The following is a 23,947-nucleotide window of genomic DNA, read 5'->3' on the forward strand; positions in this document are numbered from 1 at the left end:
ACTGGCTGATTCTTTCAGGACAGAGTTTGTTGGGACCAGCTTTTCAGGCTGTCTGGTCAACTGTGTTACACACTTGTGTTGACCTGACTGGGCAGGGTCCTGAACAGTCAGCCCCCAAGACTCTGGACCCTGAATTGTTCTGTTTGAGGTCCTGTGGATCTTAGTGGGCATGGGGAGAAAAGATTAGGAAAAGTGTGTGACCATGCCAGGCAAGTCCCTTCAAGTAGGAGCTTTGGTTGCTCCATATGTACAAAGGGGGAATAATTGTGGCACCCAGGTCCCAGACTTTACTATGTGACTGTCAGTCCTTTTAATCATTATCCTCTGATCCTCCCAGAGTCTTGCTTAGATATTTTCCTTGGTGGGGGTGGTGGGGGTTCTGAAGGCTATCCTGGTAGGTGCTAGCAGCTTAGGAAGTCAGGGTCCAGCTGGTGGCAGTGAAGTGAGCCAGTTTGCCTAGGGTCATCCTCACAAGTGACCACTAGGCTGGCCACTGGGTGATGAGATCTTTACCCACCAAAGCCATGGTCTAAAGCCAAATGTGAGTCGGCCCTTAAGTCTGGGACCACTGCTGCTATGGGCAAAGGATGTTCAGAGCCACAGGATGGATGCCAGAGAAAGTATTTTTTTGTCTAATGGCCCTCAAGTAACTAGAGAATGAGATCACTGATTGAGGGCTAGAGGCAACCAAGTGCAACCTCTGTAACTGAGTAATGAGGAAGCAGCCTCTGAGGTAGGATTCAAACCCAGGACCTCCTGAAGTCAGTGCCCTGTGGGACATCCTGGGGGTGGTAACTGCATCATATCCTTGACATTCACAGAATTAACAGTACCAGAACAAATGAGCTGGAGTAAGTGGGCACAGGGCTCACAGAAGGACCTGGGCATCCCCTCTGGCTGTTTCCATGCCTGAAGCACTCTCCTCCTTCACCTCAGCCTCCAGCTCCCCAGCTCCCTTCGCATTCACTTTCTAGAAAGAGCTTTTCCCAGTCCTGTCCCCCACCCCGCTGAGATTCCCCCCATTTTTCCTGCACTCGGCTGTTGGCACGTTTTCTCCCCATTAGACTGTTAGAACAAAAATCAGAACTACACAAATGTTGCAGAGAAAATTAGAAAAACAAACAAACAAACAAAAAAACAATGACAAGTTCCAGCATGCCACTAAAACAGCTCCACCTGACCTACTAGAACAAGAAATGGGATGTGGATGCAGAAAGGACATTGATGCCAAATTCACAGTTCCCATACAGAAGTCTAAACTGACAGAACTCTGGAGACTCAAGATCCTTGGACGTGCCCTGGCCAGCAAACACCTGGCTCACATTCCAGAGGCAGCGCTGGGGCAGAATAGACACATAAAACCCTAACCCTGAGCAGGGACGGTGAGGGATTCTGAGAAGCATCACCTCCTAAAGCAGATGGGAGCAGCAGAAGAGAAAACTCATTTTAGAAAGGCCTGAGGAAGAGTGATGGTAGAAGGAGGACATCATACAGAAGAGAAATGGAAAGATCTGCAAAGACTTATACACAAAGAATGCTTCCCTACCCAGGAAAAGACAGGCATCACCCCTGGCATGACCCCTGGGGTTGCCCCTGTGTGGCATCATCACCCCTGGCATTGTCTGTTGGCTATCACCCCTGCCTGGCATCATACTTGATTTTGTCCCTTGTCATCATCCCTGGCATCACCCCTGGCATTGTTTGCTATCACCCCTGCCTGGCATCTCCTCTGGCACTGCTGGTCAGCTTCACCAACACTGACCACCTTAAAACACTCACAGAGAGGGCAGTGAGAACTTCAAAGGGAGGCAGCCCTCCTTTCTCCAGGGCACACATCTAGGCCAAAAAGTCCCAGGTGAGAAAGCAGCCTGGCCCAGAACTGAGAGAACAGCTCACTTCTGCCACTATCATGGGGTGGGGGTGGGGTATCAGTGCAGAAGTCACAGGAATGGCAGAGCACCTATGAGTGGAGAGGTCCTCTGGGCACTCCTGCTTTCCCACTGTGCTAGACCCCTTCTCCATCCTGATAGTGACCTCGTTTGTCTGCACTAGGGTCTTCTCCTGTCATTCATCCCTCCTCCCCCAACTTCACTGTCCTCCCTCTGCAATCTAAGACACTCGCTGGCATCTGACTCTATCTGGAAGGAGGGGGGCAAGGCTAGTGTGTGCACATGAGCATGTGTGGATATGTGAGTACATGTGTGTGCATGTATGAGCCTGTGTGAGTGTGGGTGCATGAAGGGGGCAGGGAGTCTGAGCATGAGGTGGGGGGTGGGACATGAGTCTGTTGGAAGGGGAAGGGAATGCTCATAGAAATGCCAAATCTCAGATCTGGGGGCTCTAATCTAACCAGTACCTGAAGAAAAATCCCTGCTCTAAGCTGTCCAATCACCTCATGTTTGCATGGAGCCCCCCAGAGGGGAAGTCATCACTCAGACCCGCCCCCTGAGGAAGGCAGCCTACTGCGCACCCACATAGTGCCAGATCAACCCAACTTGATGAGCCTTAAAGTACTGACTGTGTGCTGACAAGCACTCAGGAAGGAAGGCCCTTATGGGCCATACATTCTACTATTTGAGAGGGAACTGTGAATAGTAGAGGCCGTGTGGTGAACAGAAAAGAATGTGGGATTGAGGATCCCATTAAGGAAAGGCCATTGTGTCAGGAAAGCCCTGGCAAGGGTCCCCTTCATTCTGCTCCCCTCTCAGCTTGGTGCTTAGCCTGAAGTAAACACTTGAGAAATGCTCATTCATTCATTCATTCATTCATTCTTCCTTCCTTCCAGGCTCAGACTTAACTAGCTTTGTGACCTTAGGCATATCAGATAGAAGAAATGCTAGCTCTGGCTTCAGAGGAGCTGGTTCAAACCCTGCCAGTGACACATACTAGCTATATGACCTTAGGTGATTCACATTTCCCTGGGCCTCAGTCTACTCATCCTTATAATGGACAGTTGACCCATGTTTACAATGAGGGTACTGGACAAGGTCACCCTTTCCAGCTGCAGAGTTGTGATTTCTGATCCTTAATATGTTCATCTGTAAAATGGGGACACTCTTGAAACATACTTATTGGATCATGTGGAGGGAAGTCCCCTCCATACCTTCCCACATATTAAAGAGATCTGAGCTGTCATTTCCATGATCTTTAAATCAGCACGCCCCCCCCTCCCCCCCCTCAAAAAAAGCAAATGGACCAAAATGAGCCAAACTCAACTCAAGGCAAGTGACTGACCCAGCTATGGAATGGCCGATGGAGGCGGCAGGAAGCTTGCCCATGTCTCCCGGGAAGAGTCCTTCCCATTGTGGTCTCTAGCCAGTCCCGCTGCTTCCCCCTCCTCCAGCCTCCTGTTGCCCCCCTCCTCCTGCCACCCCTTCCCGGCTCTCCCCAACACTTCCTTCCCTGCCTCTCAGCAGGCTGGACAGACCTTGGGAGAGGCGAGGGACAGAAATCCCTGGCCCACTCTGCCAGTACCCTCCTCCTCTAGGCCACTTGCTGCAGCTGCTGTGGGTGACTAGGATGGGCTTTTCCCCTCATTGTGCTTGGGAGGGATGGCTAGGAGCTGCCCACCCCCAGACTGGAAGCCCTGGCAGGAAGAATGGCCATCTGCTTCACTTCCTCGTTCTTTCCCAGGAACAGACCACAGCTAAAAATACTGCTGAGCAGGGGAGGGACCAAGGCTCCAGGGAGCGGGGCACCCCAGGCCCAGCTGACACTGCTGGAGGGGGGGAGGGGGGGGCGTGCAGGGCACACTCTGCCCTCGCTGCCCGTCTGTTGGGCTGATGCCTCGTGCCTCTGGGGGCAGAGCAGATCGGGCTCACAGGACTCCCACCACATCATGCCCATGGGCACACAGCTCCCGCCCCGGAGTATGCCCACACAGGACACACGTGGCCAAAGAAAGTCTGATGCCAAACGAGTCTGGTGCCTTTGTATTTGTGAGAGGAATCTGCCATGTCAGTGTCCAGCCCTTCCCTCCCATCCCCCACCCTCAGGAGTCGCAGTCTCCTTACCATCCTAGCCCAGCAGGATCAGTGCACCTCTGTTGTCCAGCAGTCCCCGCTGCAACCCAGCCAACAGCCCAGAGGGGAGGGCACAGGGCTGCCCAGGCAGCACTCACTGCTGCGTGGTCCCTTCTCTGCTGGCAGCTGGAAGGTGACAAGCAGTTCTTGTGCCGGCTCTTTCTATAGAATGCACTTCCTCTGCTTGAGTGACCCACGCGGCTCCCTGTGGGGCTGGCAAAGCCGCCTGACCCTCCCTCAGCGTCATCTGCTTCTCACTCAGTGAACCAGGAAGGCCACCCCATCTGACGACCCAGTGCTTCCCAATGCTTTTCATTCGTTCGTTCCTTCATTCATTCATTCATTTTTAGCTCATCTTCTGCCCCATTTAGAGGTACTGCCTCCAGTACCTCCCCACTCCGGCATAATTCTAGCCCTACAGAGCGTCTACCCTGAGCCAGGCACTGCAGCTAAGGGCCACAATGAAAGGCAAGCCACAACCTGAAGTCCCTCCCCTACTCTAGACTCTACAATAGCTCCCTGTGCATAGCATCTCCGCCATCCCCCATCACTTAATTCCACCTTTTTATTCAAATACCGGGCCCTAAAGACCCACTCACTTTGTCCGACCAGGTTTAAATGCTCACTTCCCCCAGGTAGAGCCCTCAGCTCAGTGTTTCAATTAGAGTCCTATCCAGGCCAGATCAGGGTAAAATGTGGACAGCATTCTTTCCAAAAAGATTCCTGGCTCTGCTAGTAAGCTGCAGGGCTAAGAAAGCATGATCCTCTCCATGTGTACATTGGAAGTGATTTGCTGATCTCGAGACCTGAGAATGCCTGGAGTGGGGGTGTCCCCCTGGGAATGTCCTTGCTCAGTTCCTTCCTTTCATTCTTTCAGACCCAGCCCAAACATCTTCCCACATCTTTCTGAGACCGTGGTCTGATCCTATCAGACTTTTGCAAACCTTCAATGGCTACCAATGACTTGAGGAAAGAGGGCTTCTCCCAGTGGGCACCCTCTATGTCTCCAGTCTTACTTTGCCCTCCTCCCAAACATGAACTCCACAAATCTGTCCCCAGAGTGCTTGTGTGCCCAATACTGTGGGCACCTCTGTTCACACTTTCTGAGAATGTCTTTGTTTCCCTGCTCTGATGCCCCAATTCCCAGCCATCCTCAGGGGGACTCTGGCTGGCTTTCCCCCTTGTGCTGCCACTGTTCTTAGCATGGAATCCTGCATGTCCCACATCTGGGGCTGTGCCCAGGACCTGGCACAGTGCCAAGCACAGGGAGCTGCTGAACAAATGCTTCTCTCTGACTGGCAGGCCGGTGACTTAGCTCACCAATGAACCAGGCCTGGTAGGTGGGGCATCCTGGCACACACATGTGTACTAGACTTTCATGGGTCATTGCTGCCATCTATGTGACCACCTTGTCTCTGCCACTTGGTATTTACTCTGAGCAACACATCATGATGCTGCCAAATTGTTATTTGTAAAACCACCTCAAGGAGTTTCAAGATGGTGAATGACAGGGAGCAATCCTGCTCCCATTGCTTCTCTCCAAACAAACTTTAATGACTCGATCAAAATTTGGAATGGCACAGTCGGCCAATGGTCCAAGCTTAGGAGGCCAACAGGAGAGATCTATGATCCTGGGACCAGGGAGGCACCACTATGGCCTTGGAGACAGCAGCCGCAGCAGCTTCAGGAGCTTTCAGCCCAGGGATGGGGCGGGGAGGGGCATCAGAGAATACAAGAGCCCCTTTGCTGGCATTGGGTGGTGCTGGTACTGATTGCCAACTCTATGCTCCACAAGCACTTCCAGGTCCAGTTGCAGGAGAGGAGATCTGGGGTTAGTTAGAAAGGAGCAGGGGCCTGGTCATAGCTTTAGGGCAAAGGAGGGATGTGGTTGCAGCAGAGCAGAAGGCAGAGCACAGACCAGCAGGGCAGTGACCACATCACCATGGAAGCACCAAGAACTTGCAGCCTCTCAGAACTAGTTCAGAAAACAGCAGCATGGTAAAGCCCAAAGCTTGGGACAGTGCCTCCCCAACCCTAGGGAAGCAGAGCCAAGCTTTAATATAAAGTAGAGAATAGATTAAATATGAACAAACAACAACAAAAAAGAGTTTGACCGCAAAATGCTACTAAGGTGGCAAGGAAGATGGGGACAATACGAAAATTGTTACAGTCAAAGCTTCAAAGGAAAAGTGCTAATTGGAGCAAACCCAGTAAGAATTCCTGGAAGAATTAAAGAAACAAGAGTGGTTGAGGAAAACTTGGGAAAAGATATGAGAGTCATGCAAAAAAAATTACAAAAAGAAAACTAATATCTTAGTTTAAAAAAAAGGCACAAAAAATCTATAGAAAAGTCCTTAAAAAATAGAATAGAACAAATGAAAAAAAGTACAAACGCTCATTGAAGAAAATAATTCCTTAAAAGTTAGAATCCGGCAACTGGCAGCCAATGACTCCATGAGACCTCAAGAAACATTCAAAGAAAAATAAAAGAAAAATAAAAGAAAATGTGAAATACATCATCAGGAAAACAGTTGACCTGGAAAACAGACCAAGAAGAGGTCATTTAAAAATTACTGGACCACCTGAAAACCGTGATCAAAAAAAAGAGCATAGACACCATATCTCAAGAAACCATACAGGACAGCTAACCTGAAGGAATCCACTGATCACCACTTGAATGATCTCGGAATGAAAACTCTCAGGAATATTATCTTTCAATTTTATAGCTCCTAGGTTGGAGAGAAATATTGCAAACAACCAGAATGAAACAACTCAAATCTTATGGAGCTACAGGCAGGATCACACAAAATTTAGTGCTTTCCATGTTAAAGGAGTGGAGAACTAGGAATCCGATATTTTGGAAGGCAAAGGTGTTAGTATTATATTCAAATAACCAACCCAGCAAAACTGAGTAAAATCCTTTGGGGAGAAAAATTGACATTTCGTGAAAGAGAGGATGTTCAAAATTTTTGATGAAAAGACCAGAGCTGAATAGAAAATCTGACATTCAAACACCAGACTGGAGAGAAGCAAAAAAATAATAATAATAAATAAAGGTGAAAGAGAAATCACAAGAGACTTAATATGTCCAAACTGCACACATTCCTACGTGGAAAGATGATACATGTAACTCCTAGGAACTTTATCATTATTAGTGAGGTCAGGAGTCTATAAAACCAGTAAGTCAACTATGTTGGAATGATCAAAAAAAAAAAAAGTGAAGAGGTGAGAAAGAGGGATGTACTGGGAGAAGGGGGAAGGGAAAGGTTGAATGGGGAAAATTTTCTCACATGAAAGAGGCTTGCAAGGCAGCGCTTTTACAATTGAGGGGAAAATGATGGGGTGGTGATGGCAGCAGGCAATATTTAAACTTCACTCGCATTAGAATTGGTTCACAGAGGGCAGAATATATATATATATATATATATATATATATATATATATATATATATATATATATATATATATATATATATATATATATATATACACACACACACACTCAGTTGGATGTAGAAGTCTGTTTTACCCAATAGGGAGATAGGAGGGAAAGGAAATAAGAGAAGGGGTGTGTGTGTGTGTGTGTGGAGTATTGGTGATAAAAGGGAAGGTGGATTAAGGGAGGTAGTGGTAAGAAACAAAACAGACTTTTGAGGAGGGACAGGATAAAAAGAGACAAGGAGAAACAGAAGAAAATGGGATGGAGGGAAATATGCAGTATCATAATTGTGAATGTGAAGGGGGTGAACTCGCCTATTAAATGGAAGCAGACAGCAGAATGGATTAGAAATTAGAATCCTATGATATGTTATTTTCAAGAGACACACTTGAAACAGAAAGACACAGTTAAAGTAAGGGGCCAGAGCAAAATCTAATTAATATATTTTAGCTGAACTAAAAAGACAGGGGCATCAACATGATCTTAGATAAAGCAAAAGCAAAACTGGGCCTAATTAAAAGAGGTAATCAGGGAAACTACATTTTGCTAAAAGGTACCATAGACAATGAAGTAATATGAAAAATGTTTACAGCAAATTTCTCTGATAAGGGCCTCACTTTTGAAATATATAGGGAGTTGAGTCAAATTTAAATAATAGCCATTTTCCAATTGATAAATGGTCGAAGGATATGAACAGGCAGCTTTCAGAAGAAGAAATCAAAGCTATTTAGTCATATCAAAAAATACTCTAAATCACTATTGATTAGAGAAATGCAAATTAAAATAACTTTGAGGTATCGCTTCACACCTCTCAAACTGGCTAAAATGAAAGAAAAGGAAAATGACAAATGTTGCAGGGGGATGTAGGAAAATTGGGACACTGATGAACTGTTGGTAGAGTTGTGAACTGATCCAATTATTCTGGAGAGTGATTTGAAACTGTGCCCAAAAAGCTATAAAAAATGTTCATACCCTCTAACCCAGCAATACCACTACCAGGTCTGTATTCCAGAGATTAAAATAAACAAAGGAAAAAGACCTATATGTACAAAAATATAGCATTCGTAGCATTTATATGGCGGCAAAGAATTAGAAATTGAGAGTATACCCATTAACTGGAGAATGGCTGAATAACTTGTGGTATATGATGGTGCTATAAGAAATGAGGAGAGGGATGGTTTTAGATAAACATGGTAAGACCTATATAAACTGATGCAGAGTGAAGTGAGAAGAACCAGGAGAACATCATATACAGTAGTAACAATGTTGTTAGGAGGATGAACTTTGGAAGACTTGGCTACTCTGATCAATACAATGATTTACAACACTTCCAAAGGACTCATGAAAAATGCCATCCATCTCCAGAGAGAGAGAGAGAGAGAGAGAGAGAGAGAGAGCTCATGGAGTTGGATGGAAAGTTGAAATGTAATTATCTCACTTTCTTGTTTGCAAGATGGCTAATATAGAAATATGTTTTGTATGATTTCACATGTATAATTGGTATCATTGTTTGCCTTCTCAGTAGGTGTGGAAGGGTAAGGAAGGAGAGAGAATTTAGAACTCAAAATTTAAAAAGAAAAGAAATGTGTAAAATAATTTTTTAAAGTTAGAAAGTCATATCAAGGGCTTCCTGTTACCTTTAGGATAAAATACAAAGCCATCAGTCAGTGAGCATGTATTTGGGGCTTGCTATGTGCAGACACATTAGGCACTTGGGGGAGGTAAGACAAAAATGAGTTGTCAGGGAGCTTATGTTCAAATGGGGGGGGTGGAGATTGACATGTATAGACAGGGGCACATGAAGAAGAGACAAGATAAATGAGGGTAGGTACTAGAGACTAGGGGTGGGATAGAGACAGGCTCCACATAAAAGGTAGTGTTTCAGTGTAGGTAATAAGGGGCACCATGAGGTAGATGCACAAGAAGTACATTTTGGGCATGGGGGTGGGGACAGCCAATAGAAAGGCACTGAGGCAGGAGATGAGTGTCATGTGGAAAGAACAGCAAATAGTCAATCTAGCTGAATTGTGGCGCACAGAAGTGGGAGGAGGTGGAGAATGTGTGGCAAGGCAGGGTTATAATGGTCATAAAGGGCTTTAGAGGCCAAACAAAGAGAGGCCAAATTTCATGCAGGATGTAATAGGGAGCTTTAGGAGTTTATAGCGTAGGGGAATAATGTGGTTGGGCTAGTGCTTTAGGAAAATGACTTTGACAGACAGGTGGAGGATACAAGGTACAGGAGACACACTAGAGACAGGGAGACCAGTTAGGAGGACACTGAAAGAAATCAATCTATAGTCATATGAAAAAATACTCTAAATCACTATTGATTAGAAAAATACAGATTCAAACAACTCTGAGGCACCACATCACACCTATCAGATTGGCTAACATGACAAAACATGCATTACTAATGCATTGTTGGTAGAGTTGTGAACAGGTCCAACTGTTCTGGAGAGCAATTTGGAGTTATGTTCAAAGAGCTATAAAACCATGCATATCCTTTGATATAGCAGTACAACTACTAGTCTGTATCCCAAAGAGATTATAAAAAAGGGAAAAGGACCCACATGTACAAAAGAAAATTAAAGCATCTTTTTTTTGTGGTGGCAAAGAACTGGAAATTGAGGGGATGTCCATTAATTGGGGAATGACTGAACAAGCTGTGGTACACGAATGTAATAAAATACTAATGTTCCATAAGAAACCATGAGCAGGCAGATTTCAGAAAAACCTGGAAAGACTTCTATGAACTGTCGCTGAGTGAAGTGAGACAGAACCCAGAGAACATTGTACACAGTAACAGCCACATTGTGTGATGACCAACTTTGACAGACTTGGCTCTTCTCAGCAATGCAGGGACCTAAGCAATTCCAAAAGATGCTAAATGCGCTCTACATCCAGAGGAAGAATCATGGAGTCTGAATGCCCGTGGAAGTTTACTATTTTCTTTTATTTTCCTGTTTTTTCTTTCTTGAGGTTGTTGCCTTTTTGCTCTGATTCTTCTTTCACAACATGAGTAATGTGGCAATATGTTTGATATGACTGTACAAGTATAGCCTATAACAGACTGCATGCCCTCTTGGGGAGGTGGGGAAATGTAGAACTCAAAATCTTATAAAAGTGAATGTTGAAAACTAAAAATAATCTAAAAATAAAAGAAGACCTCTATAAAAGTTCAGGCAATAGGGGATGAGGGTTTGCACTTGACTGAGAGCCAGAGGGAGGAGTGAGGAACTGGAGGTCACAATGAGGGCAAAGAGCCTAGGCAAAGATGGCTAAGGAACAGGAGATCTGATCAAGGATGTGGAGCCCCTGTGGATGACTGTGAGACCCCGGGTAGGGCAGGAGGGTTACAACCTCTATGTGGGGAGAAGTTGGAACTGAAGGGTGCAGAATTCTCTCATCCAAGGAGCCTGAGGCACAGGGGGTTCAGAGTATCTCAGAGAGCATCCACATGAACAGTAGAGTCTCATCTGAGGGAAGCCAGGGGCTCTGTGAGGGCCAGAAACCCAAAGGATTGCAAAGAACATGAAAGGAAAAAGACCAAAAAAAGGGGGAAGAAATGAATAGAAGGATAAACAGCTAATGAACTCAATAAGAGCCACACAAACCATCAGCATTTCCATATCTTACCAATAAAACCCAGCAACAAGAGATAGAGCAATTCCATTTCAAATAACTACAGGCACTATAAAACACTTGGGAGTCTACCTATGGAGACACACACACAGGAACTATATGAACACAATTACAAAACACACTTTACACAAATAAAGTCAGAACTAAATTATTGGAGAGATATTAGTTGCTTATAGGCGGGTTAAGCCGATACGATAAAAAGGATATTATCAAAATTAATTTACTTATTGAGTGCCCTACTAATCAGACTGCCAAAGACAGAGCTAGAAAAATTAATTACAAAATTCATCTGTAGGAACCAAAGGTCAAGAATCTCAAGGGAAATAATGAAAAACAGTGGGCAGTACCAGCTTTCCAATGATCATACAAAGCAATAACCATGAAGATGACTTGGTCCTAGTTAGAAAACAGAGATGGCTCAGCAGGACAGACGGGGTACACAACATAAACAAATCAGCCTAGTCACCTAACGTTTGATAAGACCAGAGGACTCCAGTACTGGGGTCAAGACTCAGCACTTGATAAAACCTGTGGGGAGAACTGGACAGCAGTCTGGCAGAAATTACATTCAGACCAGCCCCTCCCACCATACACCAGATAAACTTCAAATGTTACACTACTTAGATATAAAAGGTCATGTTCTAAACAAATTACACAAACAAGGAAGAGAATACCTTTTAGATCTATGGACAAGGGGAGAGTTCCTGACCAATCAAGGGACACCAAGGTTTACAAAAGATGACAAGGACAATTTTGATTATATAAAATCAAAAAGGTTTTGCACAAAAAATTCCACTCCGTAAGATTAGAAAGGAAACAGTTAATGGGGAAGGACAATCTTTGCAGCAAATTTTTCATAAACATCTCATTTTCAAGTACTACAAGGCCCTGATTCAAATGGATAAGAATAAGAGTTTTTCCCTAACTGATAAAGGCTCTAAGGATATGAATAGGCAGTTCTCAGGGGATACAGCCTGGGCTATGTACAACCTGAAAAGAATGCTTCGAATCACCAGTAACTAAAGATGAAAATGAAGCAACTCTAACTCTTACCTCACACTCGTCAGTTGGGCAAAGATGACAAAAAGAAAAATGAGAAATGTGAGACATGGAGGGTTGGAGGAACCGTGACCAGGTCCAGCCTTTCTGGAAAGCAACTGAAAATAATCCCACTAAAGCTACTACACTGTGTATGCCTGTAGATCCGGGCAGGCCACTAGAAGGCTTATACCACAAAGAGATCAAGGAAAGGAGAAGTTCTAGATGTACAAAAATATCTATAGAAGCTCATTTTGGAAGCTAAGGGGCATGCATCATGCTGAGGAATGGCTGAACTGTGGTGTATAAACTTGTGCTGTAAGAAATGATGAAGGGAAAGGTTTCTGAGCAAACTGAGATGATTTGTATGAACCGATGCAGAGGGAAGTGAAAAGCAGGAGAAACACTGCATCAGTACTGTAAAAACAAACAGCTCTGAAAAACCTAAGAATTCTGATCAACACAACGATCAACCCCATTAGTGTTTATCCAGACTGATCAAGAGCACTGCCCACCTCATGGCAGGGAGGTTTTATACAGGCGGAGAAATGCATTTTGCTCATGGCCAACATAGCTTTTGTCAGCTTGGCTATGCCAATATCATAAAATAGGTCTTGTATTTCTTCCATTCTTTGTTCTCCTCAGTGGGTGGGGGGGCTTTGAAGGGGGAAAATAAATGCTTGATAATGAAAAATAAGATAGAAGTGTACTTTGAAAATAAATGAAAGGAAATGTATTAATTACGGAACAGGAATTCCAGAGGGCACAATGGAAGGCGTGTACATGGTTGTAGTGTAACACGGGAGGAGTAGGGATGAGGAATGGAAGGCTGGGGTTAGGGGTGGCATTTACTGCTAGGCAGCTGGTAATTGAGGAACAGGATTGGGAGAGTAGCAAGTGGTGGGAGACATCTAGTCACAGTGGTCAGTAGTCTGCAGTGGATGACTGGAAAATGGAAACAGAACTTTGGGCTCTAAGGAAGGGGCTCCACCAAGGGTCTGCATGGTGGTAGTGGTGGGGCAGACGTCTCTACCCATCTCTTCCTACATAACATTTCATCTCGTCTCTCTGCCTGGTCCTGGATGCTCTCCCTCCTCCCCTCAGAATTTCCAGCTTCCTTCCCTCAAGACTGTACTCAGGGGCCACCTCCTACTCGAGCTTGATTCCCACGGGTGAGCTGCTCTCCCACAACTTGGTGTATATTCTGTATTCACCTATTCGTGCACACATGGGCCCCCAGGGAGTGAATGAATGAATTCAGTTTTTGTTGGGGCTTCTTATGTGCCAAGCTAACAAACTAAACAGGCCCCAGGAACCCTTAATGATTTATTTTTGTCTTTGTGTTCCTAATGCCAGCACCTAAAAAGTGTTTGATAAACAAAAAGAAGCCATGTGGCAGAGCTGGAAACAGGGCTGAATTTGGAATCCACAAGTGTGGGTTTGAATACTGGCTATTAACTTTCCTGGCTCCAAGTCCTCTGTTGTTTGCAAGAGATGAGCTCTCTTTTCTTCATAGTCAAACTCCTCCAAAAGGCCATCTACACTTGATGGCCTACTCCTTCTGTTTATCCTCATGGCTTGGTCCCCTGCAATGTGACTTCTGACCTCATGACTCCTCTGAAACTGCCCTTTCCAAAGTCACCACAGATCTCTTACCAAATCCAATGGCCTGATCTCAATCTTCATCTTTCTTGGCCTCCTTGGCAGCCAGGTGGCACTGTGGATCAGGCATGGAATCGGGTAGTCCTGAGTTCAAATCTAGCCTCAAATACTTACTGATCACATTCCTCCCACTGGATACACTCATCACCAAAGATTGCTTCCATTTTGTTATCACATCTTTGCCTGGAACGTGGAGCAAAACCCTTTTCCTATAAGCTCCCTTTACAGAGGGCCATCTCCTCCCTGACCATCTGCTACTCTGCTTGGCTCTCTCTTCCTCATCCTCATGGCCCTGGGCCAGTGTCCCCCTCCCCTTCTCCAGCATCCTTCAGTACGTGGGCTTCCCCCATTGGCCTGTAAGCTCCTTGACGGCAGGGGCTGTCTTTTATATTATTTATAAGCACAGTGCCTGGCACATAGCACATACCTAATAAATGCTCATCACATGGTGTGACCCTGGGCAAGTCATTTAATATCCGTTAGTCTCAATTTCCTCAAATGCAAAATGAAGACAATAGTCTCACCTCCCTCTGCTCCTCCTCATCTCTGGCTCTGTCTCTGTCTCTGTCTGACCTTACCAGGTCCATGAATTCAGTGAGAATCTCCAAGTCAATGATTCCCAGATCGCTAAATCCAAACCTATGTCCTAACCTCTCCTGATCTCCGGCCCAGTATCACCAGCTGCCTGCTGAACATTTATCAATCAATAAACATTTATTAATGCTTACTATGTGATCAATGCTAGACCCTTCCAATCTTCCCTGACTTACTCAGAAGTGTGTCCCACTTCACTGCTCACCAATTGCTGGACGGGCCCTTTGAGCCATTTTGAGGTGTTCCCAGTGAAGGTAGCAGCCTGCCTGCCCCAGGTCCCAGAGGGTGAGTGCCCCTGGGCTGCCTACATTCAAACACAAACCCAGCCAATGCTATAGAGACCACCTCCCAACACATACTCTAAAGTCAGTTACCCCATGAAAAGACCACAGGTGGCCCAGGGTTACCCGGCACAAAGCGGGACCTGACTGGATCAGAACACAGCTGTGCTTCTGACAGTCACACTTGTAATGGAGAAGCTTAAAATAAGAGGAAAATCCCAAAGGGCGATGAGACAAGAAGAGACTGTAGGGGAGCTGAGGAAGCATGAAGGAGAGGGGAGGGAGTAAAGATCTATGCAGCCCCTACTATGTCAGATGCTGCGCTCAGGATTTTGACAAATGGTCTCTCCTTTGGCACCTCTCCTACATCTGCCCATCATCCATCTTTCAACTGCCAGGAAAGAACTTCAGAAGAAAGACCTTAGGCCTCCCCATGCCCAAAGACATGATGACATGGGCTTGGGGAAGACCATCCATCAACGGCACTCCCTGATTGGCATCCCATGTCCCAGTGGCCCTGCCCCAATCCCACAACCTAACGGTGCCTCAGACTAACTCCTCTCAGAGGCACTGGGTCAGCTGGGAGTTCTGGGGAAGCCCACAGTATTCTACGTTGCACAGAAGTCATGTTTTCATACTTTGATTACAGGACAGGAAGATCACAGCTGAGACATGACCCGAGGCCCCTTTCCTAGCCTGGATCCAAATCCCAGCTCTGCCTCAGGACAGCTGGGGGGACCTGACCAATCCTCCCTCTCTAAGTCAGTGAGTGGGTAGGCCTCAAGGTCCGCTGAGAGCTGTGAAGAAGGCACTGTGGTCAGAGTTCAGAAGCCCCAGGTTCAAATCCCTTGGTATGATGATCCAGTGAGATAACTTTTGTAAAGCCCTTAGCATCATGCCTGACACATAGCAGATACAATAGAAATGCTCCCCTTGACCTGTGTGAGCTGGGGAAAGTCACTTTACTTCTCCATGCCTCAGTTTCCCTTCTGTAAAATGAGGGAATTGACCCAATGGCTTCTGAGGACCCTTTCAGTTCTGACAGTTTCTGAGCCTAAGCTCTCCTCAATGCAGGAATGTTAAAGCTCACTCAGTGGGGTGAGGCACCGAGGAAGCAGATCAGACAATTTCTTTATCACTGTCCCTTTTAGTCAAAGCTGGAATCATGAATGATGACTGAGTAGTGTGAAGCAACCAGGAGCCCGCTGTCCACTCCTGCCCTCCCCCAGGGGCCCGCTGTCCACTGCTGCCCTCCCCCAGGGGCCCACTGTCCACTCCTTCCCTCCCCCAGGGGCCCGCCGTCCACTCCTGCCCTCCCCAAGGAGTCAACTGCCTGATTCTGCCCTCTCCCCAGGAGCTGGTTGCCCACTTCTGCCCTCCCACCAGTTCTAGGCATCACTTCCACCACCCTCACTGTCTTCTTCTCTGGTCAGTTTACCTCCTCCTTCCCACCTGACACTTTCTTTTTCATCACTGAGGTTCACTCATAACCTTAGGGCCTCCCTTTCACCCCCACACCACACCCACATAGATGGGCCGTTGCCAGACTTTGCTGATGATGGCTCCTCAAGCTTCTTTTTTTGCCTCTGTCCCCTGTTCTCTGCTCCCATATGGCCACCATGCAGATTCACAGCTTTACCCACTCTTGTCCAGAGGACTGCAACAACCCCTCCACAGGCCTATCTGCTTCCAGTCCCCTGCCCTCCAACCCGTCCTCCATAGGGCTGCCAAAAACTGTCCCCAGGGCCCAGGCCTGCCTGCCTCCTGCCTTTGCCCATGGCCTCCCTACTGCCTCGAGGATCAGGTCTACCCTTCCATCTTGCTCCTGACATCCCTCCTAACCTGGCTGCAGACTTCCTTTCCAATTGGCAGACAGCCCTGGATCCAGCCCGACACTGGACACAGAGGGCTTTTTTTCTCACAGTAACATCTTCCAAAAATCTGCTCAAACAACCCCCTCCTCTACTGTGGCTGCACTGGAGGTGATGCCTGCTGTGTCTTTCTGTGCTAGGAGACCCAGAGCTGGGGATGGCACATATAAGAGCACCTGGGGGGCGTCCGAGGATCCTATCAGCTGAGTCATGAAGGCCAGCCAGAGGAGCCCAAACTGGGGCTGGGAAAGTCCTCTGGAGGCAGCAAACATTTACCAAAGGCCTAACCCTGGCCAGGCACCTTGCAAAGGGCAGAAAAGGAGGCCCAGAGTTTGAACAGAGCAGGTAGAATTGGGAAACGCTGCAGAAACAGGGTGACTGTTCAGCTCCAGCTCAGAAAAGTCAACCAAGAAGCTGGTCAGCTTCCCTCAGTGCCACAGGGCAGGCCTGAGCCAAGAAGCCATAGGGGTATTCCTGGCACTGAACCAGAAGGCAGCCACCACCCCTACACTGCAGGATGGGGCTCTCCATCCCTGCAGGTCTCCAAGCTGGGGCTGGATGGTCACTTGTCAGGAATGTCCTAAAGGGGACCCCTGTTCTGGTACTAGTCAGGCTATATGGCTCTGCCCATCTGGAAAAGGGATCGGGGGTGCTATAGAGCCCCCCAATCCCAGGGGGGTGGGGGGGAGAAAGGCCTCTCATTTGTTGTTCAGAGCACTGAAGGGGAAACCAGGAAAGCAACCATCCTTGCCTCCTTTTGCGTGACCCCCTCCCACTTGTGTCTGTGCCTGTCGCATTTCCCACTGCCTCATCTGTCTCGGCCAGTGCCTCCATTTCTACTGCAGCTGCTGTGGGCACCTGGTCACATGCACAAGTCACTCTATTATTGTGCGACTGTTTTCTCTGGCTAAAAGATGGATCTTTGAACTGGAAAGGAGAAAGGGCAAAGGTCAAGAGTGGGTCAAGTGGGAAGGAGAGCTGTAGCTAGCTAGAGAGCACTTGGCTGAGTGCACAGAATCTAAGCCACCAGGCCCAGGGGAGCATCCTTGGCTAGGAAACCAACCCAGGCACTGCCAGCTCTGTTTGGAACACCACAGGGCATGGGGGGAGGGGAAGGGCTGTTTGAATTGTTAGGAAAAGAAAGAGAGGGTGTCTATGATAGGCCAGTGAGCTTAAGTTCAATTCCTGCCTGATGGTGAAAGCAATGGTCAGAGGACAGCTGGCAAGGGAAGCAGTGGTGACCAAAAATCAGAGGGGCTTCACTCAGACCAGCTCATGCCAGGCTGACTTTGAATCCTTTTCTGACAGGAACCCAAATGGCTGGATCATAGGGAGCTATCGTCCCCACTGAACAGTGCACAGACCATTTGAGCACGAGGAATGTGGCCCTGCCCTTGGGCAAGGAGCCCCTCTGGAGAGTTCAGCAGGCTCTGGGTTCCAAGTAAGGCTGGAGAGCACAGGGTGACCCTGCTGCTCCAAGGTCTGGGACTTCTCAAGGATCCCCAGTTCTTCACCCAATCCCTGATTCCCAGGCCTGTCCTGGGTCCTAGGAGAGTGCTGCACTCAGGACCCTAACCTAGTGGCCCTTGAGTCTATGACCTGGCTAGCATTCAGGTCCAGAGAGGCCAAATCCATGTGCAACCCCTCCATGGTACCAGAGCCTCTGCTCTCACGGCAACGGTGAGGGGAAGGAGTCTGCCCAGGGATCCACATCTAATCTGAGGCAGGATCAGAATACAGGCCTCCCTGACCCCAAGGCCAGCACTCTGACCTGTACCACCCTGTCTCAAGCCAATGCCACTGCAGGCAGAAACTCTTTAAAGAAAGCTGGCATTGCCCCAATGGCCCTGTCTCCACAGCCAGAGATGGACCTTGGGCAGGTCTGAATGGAACTAGGCCTAAAACCCATGGGACATTTCAGAGATCAGTGTCCTGTGAGAAAGGATGGTCATACACACTCGAGCCCAACAAAATCTGATCTCCGATTCAGGTCCTAATTGAGCACTGTCCTAGTCAGGTTTCTGTGGCAACTTGGATTCTGTCCCCAAGGCTGGAATTCTCAGACTGGTCATCTTTAACTGCAACTGTTGCCGGGTTCAAGTGATCTCATGGTCCTGGACCAGGCTGGCCTCTACAGAGGGAGGAGGTTTGGAGAGCAAATGAGTTCTCTTGTCCAATACAACCCCCTTCTAGCCTCCCCCAAGTTTCTGCCTGGTCCTCCTGCTCTGGGTTGGTTTGCCCAATATGGCCCTGGATAGGCACTAAGCCTTCCATCCAACGGCAGACAAGGTGGTGGGGCCTGATGCCAGAAAGGCCTGGCTTCCAATTCCTCTCAGATGCATGCTGCCTTTTGGACCCTTCTCTGCCTTTTGGACCCTTGGCTTCTCTGAGACACCATATCTTATCTATAAAATGGGGATAATACAGAGCTGGGAAGTGTCTGATTACTGTGGGAGCCCCACAAAGAGTTATGGAAATGCTTCACTGGTCCCTTCCCAAGCCCAAGCCAGCAGTAGAACTCCTAAACAGACCCGTTCTTCTTGGAGAAAGCCCAAGGGTACCGCTGTCCAGTAACAGCACGCTTCCTTTCTCCTGTTGGGAAAAACCTCAGATTGATCTGGTGGAGAGAAACTTTCCCTAGGATTTAAATTCCATGGGCAGGCTTTCCTTCAGAAGCCCTGCAATGCTGCAGAGCAGCTTGAGGCTGGTGTACCCTCCCTGGGGAGGCAGGCAGAGCAGAAAGTCTTGGATGTGACCTGTACATGTGAGTGACCTGCCTGCCCTCCTACAGCCCAAGGGGCCTGGTGGTGGGAGCTGAGATCTTGGGCTACAAGAGCCCTCAAAGGCCTGGGGAGGGCCAGGGACTCACCCAAGGTCACTCAGGTGTTTAAGAACTGGAGGTGAGATTCCCATCCAGGCCTCTCCTGACACCAGCCCCTCTCTCCTCTCTACTTTCAGGGCTTCTCCCCATTAGTGTGAGTGTTCCGCCAAAAGCATGCCAGGGGAAAGAAACAAACTGACCTGAACTCTCGCTGGGTGCTTGTTGGCAACACGGCCTCCAGCCTGACCCCAGATACCTCGGGCCCCTTTTTGCCTTTTTCTCCAAAAATTAATAGGAGCCTGGACCCACAAGGAAAGGTTGCACATACAGGGTGACCATGGGGGCAGAAGGGACCTTAGGGAGCGAGAAGGGGCCCTGGGAGCCCTGAGGACCAGGTCATGGCCACCAAATCCCATAGGCCCTGACAGAGTCCCCAGGGGAGGCAACACCCCCAGACTTCCCACCATGCCCAATGGCCCCAAAGCCATTATCTAGGGAGCAACCCCTGGAAATGGACTAGCTACCCCTATGATTGACTGCCAACCAGCTGCCGCTCATATGGCAGGCAAGCCCAGCTGGCAGAAGTAGCAGGCACCACTCATTCATTCATTCACTTACTCAGTCACTCAGTCATAGGTACCAAACATGGAAAGTAGACTGAGAAGGCAGCCTCCCAGACAGTTCCCAAACTTCCAAGGCCAAATGCCTCCTGCCACCCTAAGATCATGCATGGGAAGCCCAGTCAGGGGACTGAAGCACGGACCTCAGAAGCCACTGAGGTCAACTCTCTCATTTTACAGAGGAGGAAAATGTGGTCCAGGTAGAAGGGACTTGCTCAGAGTTGCACTGATAGCAAGTATCTGAGGCAGGATTTGTACCTAGAGCCTCCAAATGCAGGAGTGAGACTCCTTCCCTTAAAGTATCTTGGGTCCTAGAGTTTCACCAGAGAACTCTTTCCTCTCTAAGGACCCGTAGTGAGTGGGACCCTCATGCAGAGGGTCCAGAATGGACCACAAGGGATTTAGTGGAAGGGATTTGGCATGCAGAAAGACATCCCCACATGCAGTCACACACACAACATGTACCCCAACAACCCTGCACCACACACACACACACACACACACACACACACACACACACACACACACACACACACACACACACACACACCTGTCTGTCCTATCCCAGGAAGGAAAGTTGGGATAGAGTCGACTGAGTGCCCAGGGGCAGGGATGGGCACCAAGGAAGGTTTGGGGCCACAGCACATCATGAAACCATCAACTAATGCTGAGAGGTCTGGAGCTACTTTAGTGTGTGTGTGTATGGCCCAGATGCCAGGGCACAGGCTCTAGAAGAAGTAGACCTACACTCAAACACCAGCTCTACTTGCATGACTGGTGGGCAACAAGTCCCTTCCCCTCCAGGCCTCTGTCAGATGAGAGGTCAGCCTGGACACTACCAGGGGCCCAGCCTGGACACTTCTGGAACTCTCACCTTGAGTTAGGTCCCAGCAGCTCTGTGCCCTCTGTGGATGAAGCCCCCGATGGCCCACCTACCTTGACTTTGGAGGAGGAGGCGGAGGTGAGAAGTGTTCTGTTTCACTCTGGTCCTTAGGGAATTCAAAGGCAAATGAGGCTGACTTGCTCATACCAGGCCCAGCTCCTTTCTCGGCTTGGCTTGGCTGCTCAGAGATGCTGTCTGCCCGGGAGCGCTGGCTGCGGCTGGCTGGCTCCTTCTGCCTGGCCATTCCCAGGCTGGCTGGTCCTGAATCCAGCTCCCCTTCCCCATCTTCCTCCTCTATCCTACTCTGGTAGTTTCTGGCCCCCACCTGGAAGCGGGGCCTTCTTTGGTCCCAGGAGGAAGACTGAGCTGGCATCAGGCACTGGCTAAGCTCCCTGGCACTTGAGGAGGAGGAGGAGGATGAGGAAGACAGCAAAGTGTCTGTGGGGCCTGGGACAGCTGGCTGGCTCCAGTACCCATCCTTGAGCCGGGCTAAGGGAGAGCCCTCTGGGGACCCATGAGACCTCCCAGGGCTCTCCTTGCAGACTTTGGGGGGGATGGCTGGGCATCTTCTTCCCAAGTCCTCACCCCTTGGGCCAGGCAGGTGGTTGTGAAGTGGCTGCTCCTGGAGACTGGTCTCTGATGTTTGCACAGACGTGTCCTCCAGGTCAGGCCCAGTGTGCCCACAGGGCCACTGCACACCCACAGCTGAGTCAGGACTGCTCAGGTAGATGGTGCGCTGGTCATCCTCCATGTGGGCAGCTACAATGGTCACCTTGGCTGCCACATGGGGCGCCACATTGGGCTGGGGCCTCCTCAAGCCCCAGTTTCCTTCAGCAGGGTCCTGGCCTGGGCTGTGCCCAGCCCGCTCGCTTGTGCTTGTCAGGGTGAAGGAGGCTGGGCACGGTTTCTTCCTCTTGGTGATCTCAGCATAGATGGGCTCTGGGGGGCTACATTCCAGGGAGTGAGTTGGGGTCCCTGGGGATTTGCTGGGGCTCCCACTGTTTGGGCCTGGGTCATGGGGTCTCCTCAGTTCAGGCTGCCTTGAAAGGGAGCAGTAGTCACTGTCCGTGTGCCCAGCAGGGGGGTTGGGCAGGCTGGCTGCCTCCAAAGCCTGGGGTAGCTTCCTCTGGGTCAAGGTGAAGGGGCAGCTATTCTCTGGAGGCTCCTGACAGCAGTGTTCCCTGCTCGGGCCAGGGGCCGAGCCCTCCTCATGGGCCAAGGCAGTCTTCTTGGCACCCTGGGGTACAGGTCCAGCCTTCCCGTGCCGACCTCTGGGGCCTGGCGCACCAGCAGGACACCACTCGGTGATGGAGCAATACTCTCCCCCATCCAGGTCCCTGCCAGGCAAAGCCTGCGGTTCCTTGCCCCTCGAAGCAGCAGGCAGGCCTCCAGCATGGGGCGTGCTGCTTCTCCCAGCCCTTTCCAAGGAGGCCAGTTTCTGGTGGAAATTCTGGTGGCCAGTGGGTGGCAATTTCTGATGGGGAGGGGAGGCACTGTCCGAAAGGCCTCCTTTTTCCTTGCTCCCTCGCCTTGCCAGGCCAGGCAGACCTAGCCAGGAGCCAGTGGCAAGGCTGTGAGGGCTGAGGTTGCTGCCTGAGAAGGTTCTCACAGTGTCTTGGGACTCGGAGAAGGGAAGCTTGCTGGGCGTGGGCCTCCACAGCACCTGGGTAAGTCCAAGGGTCAGAGATAGCATTAGGGAGGGAGGGAATTGTTTATGGAAGAGGAAGGAGAGAGCAGGAACCGCCCCCCCACATTCCCACTCCAGTCTGCCCCTCGTCCTTGACCCTCCCCACCACCCTGTCAAATAAGGGGGACACCAAGTAGCTGCCTCCACGCCAGCCTAGCCGTCAGCACTCAGAGCAGGCAGGGACCTTTCTGGCCAAACTAGTCATTAGAGAAGAGGAAACTGAGGCGCCTAATAAGATGAGGGGACCTATCATAGGTGGCCCAGTCAGAGGCAGGACTTGAATGCAGAGCTTGAGGCTCCAGAAGCAGCACCCTAACCATTCTGCCACACTACCTCCTCCTCTTCTAGTGCAGAGATCAAAATGGAGGGGGGGAAGAGGTTAAGCATCTATGTGGCACCTACTGCATACCAGGTACTGTGCTAAAGGCTTTCCAAGTACCATCTCATCTGTTCCCCACCAACCTTAGGAGGGAAGGGCTGTTGTTACCCTCATTTCACAGATAAGGAAACAGAGGCAGGCAAAGGTGAAGTCATCTGCTCAGGGCCCCACAGCTGGTGAGTGTCTGGGGTTGGATTTGAACTCGGGTCTTCCTGGCTCCAGGCTCAGGGCTCGTGTACTGTGGTGCCCCTGCTCACCTTACTCTCTGGCCTGCTTTTACTCCACTGAGGTTACTGGAGACAAAAAGCCGAGTTTACTTGCCAGGAAGTTGAGTAGAAGGCTTTCTGATGACTGGGCACTCAGTGCTTAGCTGGGCTGAGGGCACTTTGCTTTCCTGGACCTCCATTTTCTCATCTGGAATGGGGATCTGATTGGAGGGTCTGTTTCTGGAAACACTGGTCGGTCTAGCCCATATGAAAATCCACATCTCTGATTGTGGGGTAGGGTGGGCAAAGCAGGGACTCCTCCTCACAATCCCCAGCCACTGTGCCAGTCCTGTGAAGGCACAGCGTCATCTGTAGGAGTCAGGCAAACTCCCCAGAGGCCAGAGAGGGCAGGCCCAAGGTTGGGGGTGATGCAGGGTCAGTAATCTGGTCAATGGGGGATCCCTAGAAGAGATCCAGACAGCTGAGAGGGGGAGGGATCTCCGAGGCTGATGAGGCCAAGCCTACCCATTGCACAGATGTGGGAACCAAGGCACACAATGGGAAGGAAAGAGAAGAGAAGCCAGTGTCTGGGGCACTATAGCCATAGTGTCTGCGGCATGATTACAACCCAACATTCCATGACTCCTGGGGAGGGAGAGCTCTGCTCTGGGACTTAGGCCATCCACCCTTCACCCTCTTTGGATCTTAGGCCCCTTGAATGTAAGATGCTCTGGTGCCATGACACTGGGCCTCGCTTGTGGGGCCCCAAAAGCACCATGACAGCAGGCTTCACCCGTGAGGC

At 49.2% G+C, this 23,947-nt stretch overlaps 1 protein-coding gene across 1 annotated transcript in view; it reads right to left on the reverse strand.

Moving 5' to 3' along the window:
* PRAG1 (PEAK1 related, kinase-activating pseudokinase 1) overlaps positions 1-23,947 on the reverse strand; it is a 48,354-nt gene that overhangs the window by 20,108 nt on the left and 4,299 nt on the right. Inside the window, exon 3 of the mRNA XM_072622390.1 lies at positions 20,927-22,536. Coding sequence (XP_072478491.1) covers positions 20,927-22,536 — 1,610 coding nt within the window. The remainder of the gene's footprint in view (positions 1-20,926; positions 22,537-23,947) is intronic.

Source organism: Notamacropus eugenii, chromosome 7 (assembly GCF_028372415.1).
Source record: "Notamacropus eugenii isolate mMacEug1 chromosome 7, mMacEug1.pri_v2, whole genome shotgun sequence".
Classification (NCBI taxonomy): Eukaryota; Metazoa; Chordata; class Mammalia; order Diprotodontia; family Macropodidae; genus Notamacropus; species Notamacropus eugenii.